At 49.4% G+C, this 17707-nt stretch overlaps 1 protein-coding gene and 1 long non-coding RNA gene across 4 annotated transcripts; one reads left to right on the top strand and one right to left on the bottom strand.

Moving 5' to 3' along the window:
- Positions 1 to 1762: 1762 nt before the first annotated feature.
- Positions 1763 to 17194, bottom strand: ATF6B (activating transcription factor 6 beta). Of its 3 annotated transcripts, none has more exons than XM_079967780.1 (16): positions 17054 to 17194; positions 15810 to 15913; positions 14078 to 14162; positions 12958 to 13064; positions 12741 to 12870; positions 12041 to 12217; positions 11139 to 11326; positions 10241 to 10426; positions 7977 to 8068; positions 6786 to 6956; positions 6078 to 6185; positions 5866 to 5956; positions 5604 to 5674; positions 5008 to 5119; positions 3724 to 3808; positions 1763 to 2671 (listed from the first exon to the last, which is right to left on the bottom strand). In XM_079967780.1, exons 1-16 carry the CDS (start codon positions 17136 to 17138, stop codon positions 2388 to 2390), a joined length of 2076 nt encoding a protein of 691 aa, XP_079823906.1. In that variant the 5' UTR covers positions 17139 to 17194; the 3' UTR covers positions 1763 to 2387. The 3 variants fall into 3 exon arrangements, with proteins under 3 accessions (XP_079823906.1, XP_079823907.1, XP_079823908.1); XM_079967781.1 differs by having other exon boundaries at positions 14078 to 14159; XM_079967782.1 differs by lacking the exon at positions 12041 to 12217.
- On the top strand, positions 8144 to 8788 carry LOC307211294. Its single transcript, XR_013836375.1, has 2 exons — positions 8144 to 8330; positions 8475 to 8788. It is a non-coding gene; the product is annotated as an uncharacterized lncRNA (long non-coding RNA).
- Positions 17195 to 17707: the final 513 nt, after the last annotated feature.

Below are 17707 nucleotides of genomic sequence, written 5' to 3'. Positions count from 1 at the left end.
CTGCTGGTCCCCTCTCCGGCATCGCTCTGGAGCCCTGCCTCCACCTCTCGCTCTGATGTCAGTTCCCTGACAAGCGTGGTGCTGATAACGCCAAGGTTGCAGGATCGATCCCCGTATGAGACAGCTGTGTATTTTTCTGCATTGAAGAGGGTTGGACTAGATGATCCTCAGGGTCTCTTCCAACTATAATACTGTTGGTGAGGGGGGAAGCTCTCTAAGTGGCTCACATAATACAAAATGTTCACAAGAAAATATAGATAAAAACCAATGTGCTTAATAGAAAAACAAAAACAAATTACACCTAATAAAATTAGGCAAATCTAGTGAAAGAGTGCAAAATATGGTCTGAAGCTCATCATCAAAAAAACTAGGATCATGGCCACTGGGCCCATCACCTCCTGGCAAATAGAAGGGGAAGAAATGGAGGCATTGAGAGATATTACTTTCTTGGGCTCCATGATCACTGCAGATGGTGACAGCAGCCACAAAATTAAAAGACGCCTGCTTCTTGGGAGAAAAGCAATGACAAACCTAGACAGCATCTTAAAAAGCAGAGACATCACCTTGCCAAAAAAGGTCCGTATAGTTAAAGCTATGGTTTTCCCAGTAGTGATGTATGGAAGTGAGAGCTGGACCACAAAGAAGGCTGACTGCTGAAGAATTGATGCTTTTGAATTATGGTGCTGGAGGAGACTCTTGAGAGTCCCATGGACTGCAAGAAGATCAAACCTCTCCATTCTGAAGGAAATCAGCCCTGAGTGCTCACTGGAAGGACAGATCCTGAAGCTGAGGCTCCAATACTTTGGCCACCTCATGAGAAGAGAAGACTCCCTGGAGCAGACCCTGATGTTGGGAAAGATGGAGGGCACAAGGAGAAGGGGACAGATGGTTGGACAGTGTTCTCGAAGCTACCAGCATGAGTTTGACCAAACTGCGGGAGGCAGTGGAAGACAGGAGTGCCTGGCGTGCTCTGCTCCATGGGGTCACGAAGAGTTGGACACAAATAAATGACTAAACAGCAACAAGAAGGATAAAATTCAGTTTCAAAACTGATATACGTAATATAAAAATCACAAGTCTGGGGAGGCCTGTCTTAAACTAAAATGTTTGCAGCTAGCCTTGAAAAATGTACAAATGACCTGCATAGTATCATCCTGCAGAGAGTTCCAGAGTAGCCTTGCTATGCTGAAAGACAGATTGTAGCTTCACTAAATATTGAAATACAACGTGATCAAATCTTAGCTTTTGCTATAAAAGCACACAGCTTTTTGCCAGAGGGGAGCAGGCAGCAGTTTTTTGAACCTCAAGACAAAACCAGCAAGAGAAGCTTTGCTCTCTGTCTGGACCACGGTGTGCCTGTTGTTTATCCCACCCCAGCATCAGTTGCCAGCAATAAGGGACACAGCTCTCTTAACAGTATTATTTGTGAGTGATAAAATGTGAAGATTTTTACGGTTAACGTAAGTGTGACAAAAAAAAATGGTTAGAAATTATGATATATGTAAACTGCTAAAGATGAGGTAAAATGAAAATCAGATAGGGGGGACTTGGAGAAGCCCACCTAACAATGTTTAGAAAAAAATAAGGATAAGAATCTGTTTGTATTGTTTGTTTTTCTGTTTGTTTATTTGTGTTATAAAATGAATAAAAAAATTTGAAGGGAAAAAAGGGGGACACAGCTCTCTTGTTCAGACGATATGAGTCGCCCATATTGTGGTGCTTGAAAACCAGGGGGAAGGGGGGGAAAAGCAAGAGAAAATGGTTCTGGTCACATATTAAGTTTATTTTGCAGCTATTATTTATCTTTTTTTAAAATAAAAAAACACAAGAGGGATCCAAAGGGGGCAGATCTAAGTGCCATCAGAGTAACTGGGAGGGGAGTGTACACACACACACACACACACACACACACACACATACACACACTGCATTTTGCAAACTTCCCTTTGCCCTTCTCCTACACACACACACACACACACACACACACACACACACACACACACGATTGGAGACAGTAGTTTAAAATAGACACCCTTCCTCTCTCTCCCACATTTACCCAAATGCACAGGTTCCTTAGTCTCAGCCATCAGGGGGCAGCAGAGGCGCACAGAAAGTCTCAACTGGGCCACACAGGGGGGGGGGCGTTGTAAAGGGGGAGTCAGTGGCCGAGGTGCCAGCCCCCAGCCCCCCGAACCGCAGGATCCAATCCCCACTGAACCCTCCTGGAGGCAGCCGGAGATCAGGTGACAAAAGTGGCATAGCCCGTTTCTCGACACGAGCAGAAGTTCCACTGAGGGGGCGGGTCCGTTCCCCTGGCGCGAGGGCCCCCACTTTCCATCAAGGGGGCTCTTCTCCCCGGTGTCGTCGGGGTGGGGGGCCTCCCTTTTCTAGCCCCCTCCCCCGTGCTCCCCGAGGTACAGGGTGCGCTGCGGGGGCCGCCGGCCTGAGGGCAAGGTGGGCCTGGGGGCCCGCAAGGCCGGGCGGGCCGTCGCTCTCCCGGAAAAGGCCGGCGGGGAAGAAGGGTGGGTGCGGTTGTCGCGGGTGGCGGCGTCGTGCCGCCTCAGGAAGGGAGGCACCGTGGAGCTCTTGATGTGGATGACGCGGGTGTCCATGACCTCACAGTCTATCTGCATCATCACTTCGTAGCCCAGGGACGAATTGTACAGGCTCTCTGGGGGAGAAAGAAAACAAAGCAAGAAGGCGATTCTTATTTGCTTATTTCATATTTGCTTCGTAGAATTTATACCCTCCCTCTGGAGGGAATGAGAATGGTCGTCTCCCCCCCCCCCCCAACTGTATATTAGCATATTATTGTAACCCATCCTGGCACCTACTGGTATAAATTTTATAATATAGGTAAAGGTAGAGGTAAAGGTAAAGGGTCCAGTCCCGGACGACTCTGGGGTTGCAGCGCTCATCTCGCTTTAATGGCCGAGGGAGCCGGCATACAGCTTCCGGGTCATGTGGCCAGCATGACTAAGCCGCTTCTGGCAAACCAGAGCAGCGCACGGAGACGCCGTTTACCTTCCCGCCAGAGCAGTACCTATTTATCTATTTGCACTTCGTGCTTTCGAACTGTTAGGTTGGCAGGAGCAGGGACCGAGCAACAGGAGCTCACCCTGTCACGGGGATTCAAACCGCCAATCTTCTGATCGGCAAGTCCTAGGCTCTGTGGTTTAACCCACAGCACCACCCGCATCCTAATAATAATAATAATATAGTAAAAAAAGGTAAAGGTAAAGGACCCCTGAATGCTTAAGTCCAGTCAAAGGTGACTATGGGGTTGCGGCGCTCATCTCACTTTCAGACCAAGGGAGCCAGCGTTTGTCCACAGACAGCTTTCCGAGTCATGTGACCACCATGACTAAACCATTTCTGGTGCAACAGAACATCGTGATGGAAGCCAGAGCGCATGGAAATGCCATTTACCTTCCCACCAAAGTGGTACCTAATTATCTACTTGCACTTGCGTGCTTTCGAACTCCTAGGTTGGCAGGAGTTTAGAGAGAGCAATGGGAGCTCACTCCATCGTAGGGATTCGAACCGCTGACCTACCGATCGGCAAGCCCAAGAGGCTCAGTGGTTTAGACCACAGCGCCAAAGGGATATAGATATATATAGATATGGAGATGCAGATATAGTTGGAGACTGCATCTCGCACAAAACATTTGGACACAAAGTCCTCAAGTCTACCCGCACGTTTTCTTTTCTTTCTTTCTTTACCGTTGAGAGCCATGGCTGGCATCACCAGTGACATTTTTGGGCGGGAGGTTTTGTTGTGGCTGATGGCAGGCAGCAGCAAGTGATCCTAAGGTTAAAAGAGGGGGAAAGACAGAAGGGGGAAATCTGTCAGTTTGCATTGCTTTGTGCCGAAAGTATGTGTTGATCTGATGTGTAGAGACCTTTCCTACTCTGCTTAATTCAAGAGGGTTCTGAAAGCTTCTTTATGTGAAGGAAGGAAGCAGAAGGTTCCTGATGTTTGGGTTGTTCCTTCCGAGAAGCTGAGTACAGCTGGCCTAAACTGGTTCTGTTATCTCTTCTGTCAAGGTCATGCTGACTATAATGGTAAGGCCAGAAGGAGCCTGGGTTTCACTTTCTCATTCTATCTCTTTTCCTTCTGGTGTGGTGTTCTGTACATAGACTTATTAGAAGTTATTGTAAGTTTAAATTAAGTCTGCTGCAACTGGATTTCTTATGGACAGTGCCAGTCCTGAATGTATTGGATTTGTGACCATTGTGCTCATTTGCCTTCAGAAGCAGTAATGCTCTGCTGGATGAAATACAATTGCCTCTGGTCTTTGGGAATCCTGCAACGTGTTTTAAGTTTTTACTCTGCTAACTCTAAGTCGGAGTTCTGCTCTGGATCAATACTGAGTGGGATTTCATAACAAAATCATCACTGATGTAAGAATTAAGAGACCCAGGGTGTGCTGGAGTTCAAGGACACGCCCTGACAACCTCTCCCCGTCTGGCTCCCAGACTCCACAAATGCCGCCCCAAGGAGCTGTGTTCATCATCCCAGACGCCTGCAAGGGGTTGGACTTGGTGACTCCCATGGTCCCTTCCAATTCTACAATTCTATTATCCCAGCTATTAAAAAAACATTTAAAAGATGGGTGCAAAGCAGAGGTAGGAACGGGGTATGGCTGTGAAAGGGATGTGGTCTGGGGACAGCCCCAGCATCCCTGAGCGCCAGCCATGCTGGAAGGAGCTGATGGGAGTTGTAGTTCAGCAACTACAGGAAGGGCCACAGATTAGGCACTCCTGCCTGGTGGCTTCCGAGAAGGGGAAATTCTCCATTTGCATCTTTGCCCCAGTGTGCCTTTATGCAACCTGTAATCTTCTGCCCAAGTCTGAAAGGGCTTCCTTCCTCTACTGCTTTCTTCCTGGCTCTCTCTCTCTGGAGCCACATGCCTGAAGGAGAACATTGTGCAATGCAAAATCTGGAGCACCGCACTGCCTGCTCAACTCAGTGGCTCAGTGCCCAGCAAGCTGCTCTTTACTCACCCTGCGGAAGGACACCACGTAGAAAGTATCCTCGCGGCGGTCAATCGCATCCATGAAGTCGTGTTCCGTGTGGTCAGGGTGCTGGTATACCTGCAGCTGACTGAGGGAATTCCTGGAGAGGCAGAGGAGGGGGAGGGGGAGAGATCTGTTTGCAAACATAAGGGCTCCCTCCACCTCATCACTGTCACGGGACACAGGAATGGAGTCTCCAGCGGGTGGGTGGAGGGAGCAACGAAGCCAGGAGCCAATTTGAAGAGGCTCCACCAGGCCTCCTCTCCCTTAGCCCTGGAGGCAGCTGTTCCATTAGCCAGTCTCTGGGGGAAGAGATGGGAAGCAGGGCTCACCCCATCCATTCTGCTGTGAGAGGCCAGCTCAATCGCGCACCTCCTACCCCTTAGGTGTGCTGGCTGGTCATTATGAGAACTTAAGAATCGGTGCTGGAGTTTGAGTTCTTCCTCTTCCCTCCCTGTTCCCTTTTCCTCGTGTGTGTTGGGAGGGGGGGTTAGCTTGTAAGCCAGAGGGGCAGGGTGAGCGAGAGTGTTTCCACATTGAAACAGAGAGCTAACTCAAAACAATTCGGTGCAGAAGCCGCTTACCTCTCAGGGTGTCTGGGGGGGCTGGCGGGCACATAGCGGGAGGGGCTAGGGGGCTTCTTTTGTGGCTTTTCCTGAAATGAAAAATGAGAGCAAGGATATGAAAAGGCTGCAAAACAACAGAGCCCCTGGCCCTGCCCTCAACCTTGTTGGCAAACCACAGTAAGATTCTGGGCGCCCTTGTCTAGCCCCACAAGGGATTACCGCCACTGCACCCCTCCATTTCCCTGCCCAAACAGTTGCCTCCCCCCAATCCACATCACACCTGGCTGGCTTGAGCTGCTTTGCGAGACTGCGAGGGTTTCCTGCGGTTGATCTGGTGCCGGCGGACCCAGCCGCTGAGCTCGTCTGCCAGTCTGTCGGGGGGAAGAGGAGGCAGGCAGAAGGGTCAGCCACAATGTTCCCAGGCCTCACTTCTCACAAAAGCCCTCCCCAAAATGCTTAGCACCCCCTCCCTTCTCCTGCCCCAGGACCCACCTGAGGGATTCAGTGCGGTTGAACTGGCGGCAATCGGAAGCGAGGAACAACTTGTCTAAGTCCCTCAGCATCAGGTCCTTCATGTCAGAGAAGGGAGCCGACAGGTTTCTTGGGGTGGAGAGAGAGAGAAGAAAATGTGAATTTTAAATAGAGATCGGCCGAGAGAGGAAATCAAGTGTTGAGGAAGAGCTGAGAAGAGCACATGGAAGTAGCTGCTCAACCTGGAGCAAAACCACATGTTTCAAGAACAGAATGAGGTTGGCTGGCTGCAGTTGGACAGTCCCCTTCCCTTCCTGCCAAGCCAACTTTGCATTTTACACCATACATCTGTAATGCGGGAATCTCAACTAAATCATCCGTGATTCATAGCCATCCAAGCTCTGCTCAGAAACCTCCAACGTCACCTTTGATTTCCTTGGGAGAAATGGGTGGGGCAGGAATGCAATAAGTAAATAAAGGAAGGCCTGGGGAGGGGAGTATGAGTTGGCAAAGTCAAATGGGGCCGTCAGAGAGGCATGGAGGGCAATTGTCGGTCCTCTCCAAGCCTAAGGACCCTCACCCCTGCTTTAGCATCACAGCCAAACACAGTCAAGGATTTCTTCCTGGTTGCCAGGGCCCCCAAAATAATTTTAACAGAGATGCATGGGCAGGTTGTTTCTTCTTCTCTTCACCACCTTGTTGTTTCTCCTGCCTGCCCCCCAAATTTACCGGAATTGTGCCTTTCTCAGCCTGGCTGGGGCCTCCTCTTGCCGCTCTTCCTGCTCCTCCTCTGGAGTGTCGTGGGTCTCCTCCGCGATGCCTAACAGGTGCCTCCGGCCAGGGCCAGCCTCCACCTCCTGCTTTGGCAGCTCCACGTCTGCCGCCTTGCGCTCACTGATGCTGGAGAGATGGAAACGGGGAGTTAAGTTCCTTAGAGGAGTTCAGGGACACTCTACCAAAGAGGTCTGAACTTACTTTATTATCGTTTTTATTTCATTAAAATATCTATGAACCTATCTGTAAAGATAAAGGACCCCTGGATGGTTAGGTCCAGTCAAAGGTGACTACAGTGGTACCTCGGGTTACATACGCTTCAGGTTACAGACTCTGCTAACCCAGAAATAGTACCTCGAGTTAAGAACTTTGCTTCAGGATGAGAACAGAAATTGCATGGTGGCGCAGCAGCAGTGGAAGGCCCCATTAGCTAAAGTGGTGCTTCAGGTTAAAAACAGTTTCAGGTTAAGAACGGACCTCCAGAACGAATTAAGTTCTTAACCCGAGGTACCACTGTATGGGGTTGCGGCGCTGATCTCACTTTCAGGCCAAGGGAGCAAGCGTTTGTCCACAGACAGAGTTCTGGGTCATGTGGCCAGCAGGACTAAACTGCTTCTGGCTCAACGGAACATCGTGCCAGAGTGCATGGAAACGCCATTTAACTTCCTGCCGGATTCGTACCTATTTATCTACTTGCACTGGCATGCTTTTTAATTGCTAGGTTGGCAGGAGCTGGGACAAAACAACAGGAGCTCACTCCATCATGGGGATTCGAACCGCCAACTTTCCAACTGGCAAGCCCAAGAGGCTCAGTGGTTTAGGCCACAGTGCACTGAGTCACAGCAAGTGACTCCTTCCCTAATTTGATACAAAAAGGAGAGTTCCCTACAAGAAATGCGGGGTGGGGAGAGCTTTCGGGGCTCTCGTCCAACTTCAACCTAGGAAATATGCTTCCCTCTCCAGTCTGCTAAACTTTGCCAAACATCCAGCAAGCCTACACATGCCAGCTTCACCACCTACGAGTGAAACCAATTTCTCTGGGGCCTTGCCAACTTCAGAGGCTCCCAGACAAGGACTGCCTAGCAAAGTCATTCATTCCCCAATTGTGGGACTGGAGGGACACCTGCAAGCACTCTGAAGCCTCACCTGACAGGCCCAAAGTTGAAAGCTATGAAGAGCAGCAGTACCATGACGCAGATGACTTTCCGGTTGCCAGAGCCAAATTTCAGCTCGTTGTTCTGCAGGGAGAAGGCAAGGAACAAGTGGTTATGGCCACAGAGGCGTGTCGCCCACTTAGAAGTTTCACTGCCCTTGCAGTGCCCAAATCGTTATTATTTAGCCAAGGGACGTCAACTGTGTCCCTTCCAATGGGACTGTGAGAGCTTGGGGCTCCTATTTGGGGAATGGGCACCATCGTATCGTAGCCTTGCATGGCACTGGTAGACGGCCCAGCTGACATCTCGTACAGAGGGAGGCAAACTAGAAAACATCTAGACCAGTGTTTCCCAACCTTGGGCCTCCAGCTGTTTTTGAACAACAATTCCCATCATCCCTGACCACTGGTCTTGCTAGCTAGGGATGATGGGAGTTGTAGTCCAAAAACAGCTGGAGGCCCAAGGTTGGGAAACACTGATCTAGACAAAGGTTCCCGTCACTGAAGATCAGCTTTCCATTAACCACTTGCATCCAAATGGCATGTTTAAAGATTTCAAGACAAACAGAACCAAACAGCGATTATTTTGAAAGTGGACTGCTGTTCTTCATAAAACAATGGAGATGTTAGCAGCTGAGCCACTGGGACCAAACTTGTGGAAAAAAACTCATTTTACTGTTTAGGGAAGCTTTTAATGTTTAATAGACTATTGGATTTTAATATTCTCTTGAAAGCTGCCCAGAGTGGCTGGGGAAACCCAGCCAGATGGGTGGGGTATAAATAAAAAAAAAAATTATTATTATTATTATTATTATTATTATTATTACAGGTAACTAAGCACTAGAACAGTTTTTACTGCTGCTTTAGTTTCCTGTTTGTGTCTTAATGTTTATTATATATTGTATTTGGGAGGGGAGGACTTGGAATTTATGATGAAGGGTGATATTAATAATATAAATATAAATACAAATACAAAGACACCTCCAAGAGAAGAGGTGTAAATATTTCAGTGCTGGCGAGGCATTTATAGATGCAGAAGTGATATGTTTCGGCAGCTATGAAAAGCCCATCCCTGCCCAGCACAGGAGGGAAGACAGACACGGGAAAGGAGGAAGTCTTAGTCAACAAAGGAAGAGGGCCACGACATGTGTTCCCTATTTTCTCCTGCAAGGAGAGGCAGAACAGGCAGAAGGAAAACCACACTGCCAGACTCCTTAGGATGACCCTGCATTCTGGCTCTCACGTGTTCACTCCAAGCTCCATCCATCTGCAGAGGTGAGACTCATGTGCAGTCACACAACTGCCCAAGCAAACATGTAAGAGGCAGTCAGGCAGTTTCTTGGGCCATGGCCTCTCCTGTTGTACCATAATCACTCTCTCTAATAGCAGGCTAATAATAATAATAATAATAATAATAATAATAATAATAATAATAATTTATTATTCATACCCCGCCCATCTGGCTGGGTTTCCCCAGCCACTCTGGGCGGCTTTCAAGAGAATATTAAAATACAATAATCTATTAAACATTAAAAGCTTCCCTAAACAGGGCTGCCTTCAGATGTCTTCTAAAAGTCTGGTTGTTTTTCTCTTTGACATCTGGTGGGAGGGCGTTCCACAGGGTGGGTGCCACTACCAAGAAGGCCCTCTGCCTGGTTCCCTGTAACTTGGCTTCTCGCAGTGAGGGAACTGCCAGAAGGCCCTTGGCACTGGACCTCAATGTCCAGGCAGAATGATGGGGGTGGAGACGCTCCTTCAGGTATACTGGGCCGAGGCCGTTTAGGGCTTTAAAGGTCAGCACCAACACTTTGAATTGTGCTCGGAAACGTACTGGGAGCTCAGGTGGTGAGGGCCAACAGGACTGGGGTTAAAGTGGGACCGCAGAGAAATGAGAGAGGTTTGTGCTTGCTCAAAGGAACCCCGAGGTTTACAGAAGTACAGAAAGAATTGGAAAAATTAAAATCTAACGGGGCTATCCCACCTCTCCACCAGCCTGAAAATCAGCTCAGTGAGAACCAAGCAGGCAGGCTTGGCAGCCCCGGGGAGTGTGAGTGTCACTGGCGGACATCCAGAACAGAAGTGCTCCTGTTAGGAGGCAAAGCTACACTGCAGCATTTTGTTGCAGTCCTGCTGGTAATCAACAGATTGCTGATATGTGGATGTAATGCGGGTGGACAAATATGCAGGCACACACAGTGTGTGGGGTGTGTGTGTGAGGGACCCAACAAAGCTGCAGGTCTGGCCGGCAGGCACTCACCTCGTTGAGGACACAGTCCAGCCGGCGGCGAAGGAGCGTGTTCTCCCGCCGCAGCCGCTCGTTATCTGTCAGGGCCTCCCGCAGCCGGGACTCCAGGCCTTGCAGGTATTCCTTCTTTTTCCGCCGCGACTGGCAGGCCGATTCACGGTTCTTGATCATCCGCTGCTGCCTTTTAAGTACCTTGATCTTTGGGGAATTAGGAAAGGGGGTGGGGAATGCTACTCTCTCAAACATGAATACGCTCTCGCTTTGAAACAGAGACGGGGATGCTGCGGCCTTCCAATTGTTATTGGGTTAAAATAATATTAATAATAATAATAATAATAATAATAATAATAATAATTTATTTATACCCCGCCCTCCCCAGCCAAGGCCGGGCTCAGGGCGGCTAACAAGCAATAATAAAAACAAGCTGAATGAATACAACTTAAAGACAAAATTAAAATACAACATTAAAATATTAAAATGCAGCCTCATCACAGGAGGAGAAAGGAAAAAGGAAAAAGAAAGAGGGGGAGGGAATCAAATTGGCTCCAAGCCAAAGGCCAGGCGGAACAACTCTGTCTTACAGGCCCTGCGGGAAGAAATCAGATCCTGCAGGGCCTTGGTCTCATGAGACAGAGCGTTCCACCAGGCCGGAGCCAGAGTTGAGAAGACCCTGGCTCTGGTTGAGGCTGATCTAACTTTCTTAGGGCCCAGGACCACTAGAGTGTTGCTATTTATGGACCTTGAGGCTCTCCATGGGGCATACAAACACAAATACAAACACACAGCACACATGTGGCCATAATGTTCAGCCATATAACCACCACCCCCATCACATGTGTTCAGGAGAAGTCCCAGGACAGGACTGGTGAACCCCGGAGCAGCAGAAAGAAGGGGGCCAAAAGGTACTTACGTCGATCTCTTGGTTGCAGGGCCCTATCTGTGTCGGCGCCGGGACAATAGTTTTGGTTTCTGGTTTTGGGGCAGAGGGAGTTGGTTTTGCTGGGAGACTTTCCTTTAGAGGGGACTGAACCTTGATCAGCCCAGAGACGGGGAGATGCAGCAGCTCAGACTGGGAAATCACAACGCTCTGTGCTGGAACTGAGGTTAAAAAAGAAGGCAAGGTCCTATAAATCCATGCCACACATACACTGTAGTTTTGCCCCACAAAAAAGGTTCTTTTCATTCATTATTAAATTTCTGTACTGCTCTCCCTCCCAAAGGACCCCAGGGTAGCAAACAACAAAGCAGTAAAAGAACACAATGAAAAGTAACATAAAAACAGTTTGAAAGGTTTTCAGCCTCGTGGGCACATTTGGGCTTTTGAGCAAGGTGGCCCCAAGTCACTTCTCTCCCAACTCCCTGTGATCAGCCCCCTCCCAAGAGACCAAGAAAGCACACTCTGAAGGAGAATGCCAGCTCCAGTGAAGTGAGTGTGCCTTAAAAAGCACAGAGAGCTGAAAGAGGAAGGGAGGAGAGAGGCATTCTTCCAACTTCAGCTCTATGTACTTTTCTAAGGAGAAAAATGGCAACAACCACCCTGACTACCTCATAACCAAGTGGGGCTCAGAGGGCCGGTGGATGCCAAGCAAAGCCCTCAAGGGTGCAACTGTGCACCTGGGTGCCACATTTAACAACATTAGGGAAATCTGAAAAGAGGACTTGCGTGCCCCCCTAGTATAGCGTGTTCGGTTGCACTTGGAACCTGGGTTCAAGCAGGCTCCTATTAGCCGAACCTTTCTCTATTTCTACATTGCCCAGTCTGTGGCCTTTCATATGCTCTGGATCACAACCTCCAGCCAGCAAAAGCATTACCTGAAATCGCTGGGTTGACAGCCTGCGGCTGGGACACAGGTACAGGCTGCAATAAGATGGTCTTACTGGACGTGGCTGCAGGCTGCACTGGGACAGTGGTGACCACAACTGGCTTTGGCTGAATGGGGGGCTTCCGGCTGAGAATGCTGTCGGCTTTATTGGAAGCTGCCGGTTTCCCTGTAACAGAACAAGCTGATCAGTGAAGCCGCTTTTCTGAAGGGCACCGTATTAGGTTAAACTGAATTACCCAATTTTTTGCCACAGGAGTCTCATATTGACTTAATTTGCATCCCTTTCTCCCTAAAGGTAAAGGGACCCCTGACCATTAGGTCCAGTCGTGGCCGACTCTGGGGTTGCGGTGCTCATCTCGCTTTATTGGCCGAGGGAGCCGGCGTACAGCTTCCGGGTCATGTGGCCAGCATGACTAAGCCGCTTCTGGCGAACCAGAGCAGCGCACGGAAACGCCGTTTACCTTCCTGCTGGAGCGGTACCTATTTATCTACTTGCACTTTGAACTGCTAGGTTGGCAGGAGCAGGGACCCAGCAACGGGAGCTCACCCCATCGCAGGGATTCAAACCACTGACCTTCTGATCGGCAAGCCCAAGAGGCTCAGTGGTTTAACCCACAGCGCCACCGCGTCCTCCCCTTTCTCCCTAGGCACTTGCTATTTCTACTCACTCTCTCTCATCCACTACATACCTGTCTCAGGAGCCGGGACGACACTGATCTGCACCGTGCCAAAGTGGGGGGGCAGGACATCTCCATACATGCATGGAGGGGTGGGGGGTTGTTCGGTCTTCACTCCCATCACGTCGGCCTGGCCAGGGGCCTGCAAGAGAAAAACGCAGGCCTGAGCCCAAGAGCTTAAGGGGCAGGAGGCAAGATTCTACTGTAACAAGAGCTCCAAGAAGCATACCTGCCCTGAGAGATCAGCGGAGGAGGAGGAAGAGGAAGAGGACAGCGTAGAGGAATCAGAGCAATGTGACGAGGCGGGGGAGACGGGCTCCGACTTCACCTGCAGCTCTAAAGGAAGAAGGTGAACAGATCACTAACATGCTTTCACTGCCAGCCACTTCAACCATGGAAACAAAGAAGTCGCTCAAACTTATCTCCTCTGTGCCCCCTGGGAAGTTTGCACTGAAAATAAATGCTGGACAAGTATTTGTCTGGGAGGTGCCAAGGCAAAGAGAAGCTTCTTGTTACCAAGAAGCCCAGTCTAGCCCTGACAATGAGCTAGATTGCTGTCCAATGGCAAAGGGCAGCTTAACCCCTGCCAGGCTGCCTTCAGGAAGAAGAGGGGAACTGCCAAACGCAAGCCGCAGGTTATTTGTGGTTCTGAGCCTTAGCTGGTGGGGCAGAGCTTGGGGAGATCAGTGAAAGCAATAGGCCCTCTCACCCCTTCTGCTGCTCTACCCACCAGCCAGTTTAGTTGCTGACATAAGACATTTTGTCTGAGGTCAGAAACTTTATCTAGGTGGTCCAGGATGGGGGAGGGAAAAAACTTTGCTCCATGTTAATTCTAGGCTGTTCAAACCATCTTGAGGCTCAGAAACAACAACCGTGCTGCTGTAACAGACCAACGACCCATCTAACCCGCTGTCTGACAGTGGCCAGTTAGATGTCTCTGGTGAACCCATGACGAGGGCCTGAAGGCAACAGCCGTTTCCTCTACGCCTCAAAACTGGAAGAAAGGGATGTCCCTCTGTAGCATGGGGCTGCTTTATACCAACTGGTCCACGGGTTCTTCCTATTCCAGTATTCTAGACTCTGACTGCCAGTGACTCTCCAATGTTTCACTGAGACCTTTTTAAACTGGAGAGACAGGGGACTCAGACCTGGGATCTTGTCCATGCGCTTCCACCAAGAGTGCTGGCACATTATTGCATTAACTCACAAAGACAACCTAGCCTAAGGTGGGTCTCGTCGCTGTGCACCTGGTCCACACACTTGTATACTGTATCATCCTACCATATATATACAGCTCTGCATCTCTCAGGCTCTCAACAGGCCTCCCACAATCTCACAAAGGTACTTACCTGGGAAGAGAGAGTCGTGCAGTGGGTCCCAAGGTGGGTCCGGGGGCACCGTTTCCATGTCCAGGTCGAACCCATCACTGAACTGCTGCCAAGAGAGTTAGGATAGAAAACAAAACTGATCTGTGTGTGTGTCTTTCTGTGAAGCATTTTTACCCCACTCTTTGGCCATAAATAAGCAGCTTGCAAAGATCAGTAATAAGGCTTCAGGTTTACAATCTAAATGATGCAACAGAAAAAGGAAAAAGGAATTATGCGGGGAGAAGAAAAATGCAAACTCAGTGCATCAATTCTTAATGTTACAACCTTCCATTTCCACCGTAAAGGAAACATTTCAGGGAGAAGATGAACCACACATTGTTAGCGTTTTAGCAGAGATGGTGGAGTGCTTCCCTTCTTGCCTTCTGTACATCCTGAATGGATATATATTAATACGCATGCACAGCAGACAGGCAACAAGCCAGTGAAAGGTGTGAATTTGAGGGTATTATTGTGGGTGTAGCTTATTAACAATTATGGGATTTATAGTTTTGTAGGGCAAGAGTGGGTTAAACTTGTAGCGGGAGACGAGAGTGTGTGGCTTGGCGTCACAGATTTGGTATTACACATCTGGGCAGCTTATTCAAGGACCGAGGTCTCACCCACGCCTGGTGAACACAGATAAATCTAGTACATGCAATCTAAAGAGGAAAATGCCCTTCCACTGTGAAGATAAGGGACCTGGATCTCCCAGATGCAAACCCAGCTCACACCATCCTATATCAGTGGTGGAGAACCTATGGCACGCGTGCCAGTGAGCACTCATAGAGCCCTCTCTGTTGGCACACGCGCCATCACCCCAGCTGGGCCATTCCTGGGGGTTGGCAAAGTGGGCAGCCACTCCCCCCCCAGCACTGTGGGCAGGAAACACTCCCTATAGCATGCACCGGCCACAGCAGCGTTGGGGGATTTGCACACCCGCCAACCAGCTAACATTCGGCCACACCTCTCCCCACACACACCGTGATTGGTTGGATTGTCTGCTGCCATGAGCAGAAGATAGTGAGTGGCGATATTACATGTGACTTGTGGCTGTGTCACGGTTTTTTTTTTTTATTTCTGCTGCCGGTGAGCGTTGAGACGATTTGTAGCTTCAGCCTGCTACAGGAAGTGTTGTCCATGTGTGTTAGTGTTTATCTGCACGGCCTACCCCCCCCCCCCAAAGCTCCACAACTCCTGCCAATCCTCCCCACATTTTTATTATGGTATATTTATTTTTATGTGCACATGCAGACAATCATTATTATCCCATATTAAATTGCCGTGTTGGCACTTTGCAATTAATTAGTGGGTTTTGGGTTGCAGTTTGGGCACTCAGTCTCTAAAAGGTTCACCACCACTGTCCTATAATAATAATAATAATTTATTATTTATACCCCGCCCATCTGGCTGGGCTTCCCCAGCCACTCTGGGCAGCTTCCAACAAAATATTAAAATACAGTAATGCATCAAACATTAAAAGCTTCCCTAAACATCCCTATATCATGCACAAGCCCCATTATGCATGCATGTGCCCTTAGAAGATGTAGCAACAGGAATGAGGGTGAGCAGGTCCTCAAGACAAACAGCATTAAGGACTGATGTTAAGTAGCAGGGAGTGGATGAAAGATAAACAGGAGGTGCTATGCAATGGGAGGGATCATAAGGAAGTAAAAAGCCTTTTCTAGGAAGGCATGTGAGAGGAGGCAGCTCTCACCAGGGAATGGGCACAGCCACCATCCACAATGCTGCGTTCGAGGCAGGGGAAGAGCTCAGCTGCCACATCCCCATCGTCTTCCAGGCAGCTGTACAGACCTGCATCTGTAGGGAGAATACCAAGCACATCTGTGGGTGTATGCATTAAGGCCTTGCCCCCACCTTCTCCCCCAAAACAACTAGAGCTGCTCCCCCTTATAATACAGTTCTGGAATTCTAGAGATTAGCCAAATAAACAACTCACTCCACAGTAATACAAATAAGCATGTTTTTGCCAGTTTGACTGAATCCTCTAATATATTTTAAAGATTTCCCCCTCATTTCACAGCATGTATATTTTCAATTTTTACTGATGATGTTTACACATTGTATTTTGTTAATAATAATAATAATAATAATAATAATAATAAAGGGCCACACACGGTTTGTCCTTTACCTCACAGCAGGTGCCTTTGACCTCAACTACATTACTATGACAGGTAAAGAACAAAAACAAAGCACAAGCAGCCTTCAAAGACTAAAGTCAACGTGTCCCGAACACGATGGATGGCATTGTGGGAGGTGGGGACCTGTGAACCTCCAGATCTTTGTTAAGGCAACATCTCACACATCCCTGAAGCATAAGCTCAGTTGGTAGAGCATGAGACACTTTTAAAAAATTATTATTTTTAATAAATTTTATTTTTGCATTTCCCTATTTTACATAAACAAATGAATTCAAAACATAAACGTACAATACCTTCTGACTTCCCTCCCCCCTATGTTGTGGATCTTAATGTAATGGTTTCCCTCTCTGCATCTCTATCATTACTCTTATTTTTATAAAAGCTTTGTCAATTCATAGTTCGATTTTTTACTACAAGTTTTTCTGTCAATCCTACCAATTGGAGGGGGCCTTAGCTGTCAACTTCCCCCTTTCCTTGCGAGGAACCCTATTCGGAATAAGGGAATTTTCCCTTTTAAAAAGGGAAACGTTGACAGCTATGCAGGGGGCTGAACTGGAGCCCCCTTCGGCAGGTGCATGGCAGGTGGGCACCCACCAGGTGAAGCTCCGCCCCTCCGCCTCGTGGAGACGCAGAGGGCCTGTCGCGCACCTGTTTAAACTGTGGGCTAAGGTAGCGCAGGATCCTCCTTCCCTCCCACCTCCTTCGCCTTTGCAGCCCCTTTCCCACCAGCCACGCTCCGCCCACCCCAAACAAGCTCCGCCCACCGGCTCCCCCCCCCCCGCCCCCGAAGAGCACCCACCCCAGTCCTCGCTGCTCAGCAGGTTATCCGCGCGGAAACGGCTCGAGTCGCTCAGCAGCAGCAGCTCCGAAGCCAGCGCCGCCATCTTCCTTCCGCCTTCCCGGTACACTACGCTGCACGGCCGACTCCGGCTCCCGACCCCCCCCCCGCTGCCATAACAACAGAAGCGCCCAATAGGACGCCGGCTCCGTCACCTCCTCGGCCAACCAGAGCGAGCAAGAGGCGGGTCACGGTCGTGATATCCACCAGTGGAGAAGGAGGATGATACGGAAGTTGTACCGAGCCGGAACGCACGCGGAGAAGGCGGAAGCCGCGAGTGCGCTTGCGCGCGGCGGTTGCTACAAAACAGCGCGCAAGCGCACTACGAAACGCGAAGTGGTTTTCTTTCTTTTGAATGTCCGCTTGGTTTTGTGGGATGCCTCACGGAGCCGCGTTTGGGTTGAAGGACGCATGCGCAGTGGGGAAACTGCGTGGCGCTTGTCCCCGGACGCCTTGAAATTGTAGCGCGAAGGATTGAGCCGGCACCACGCTGCGCCAACGCATTCCATGAGGTGGGTATGTATTAACTCGGCGCACGCGCACTGATAAAACAGAGGTTTCAGGCGCTGCGCTGCGTTTGTGCGTGTATAGAATCTAGGGAGAAGAGCGCATGCG

The sequence above is a fragment of the Podarcis cretensis genome (genome assembly GCF_951804945.1).
Source record: "Podarcis cretensis genome assembly, chromosome: 2".
Taxonomy (NCBI): Eukaryota; Metazoa; Chordata; class Lepidosauria; order Squamata; family Lacertidae; genus Podarcis; species Podarcis cretensis.
This window is presented reverse-complemented; position numbering and strand designations above follow the sequence as displayed.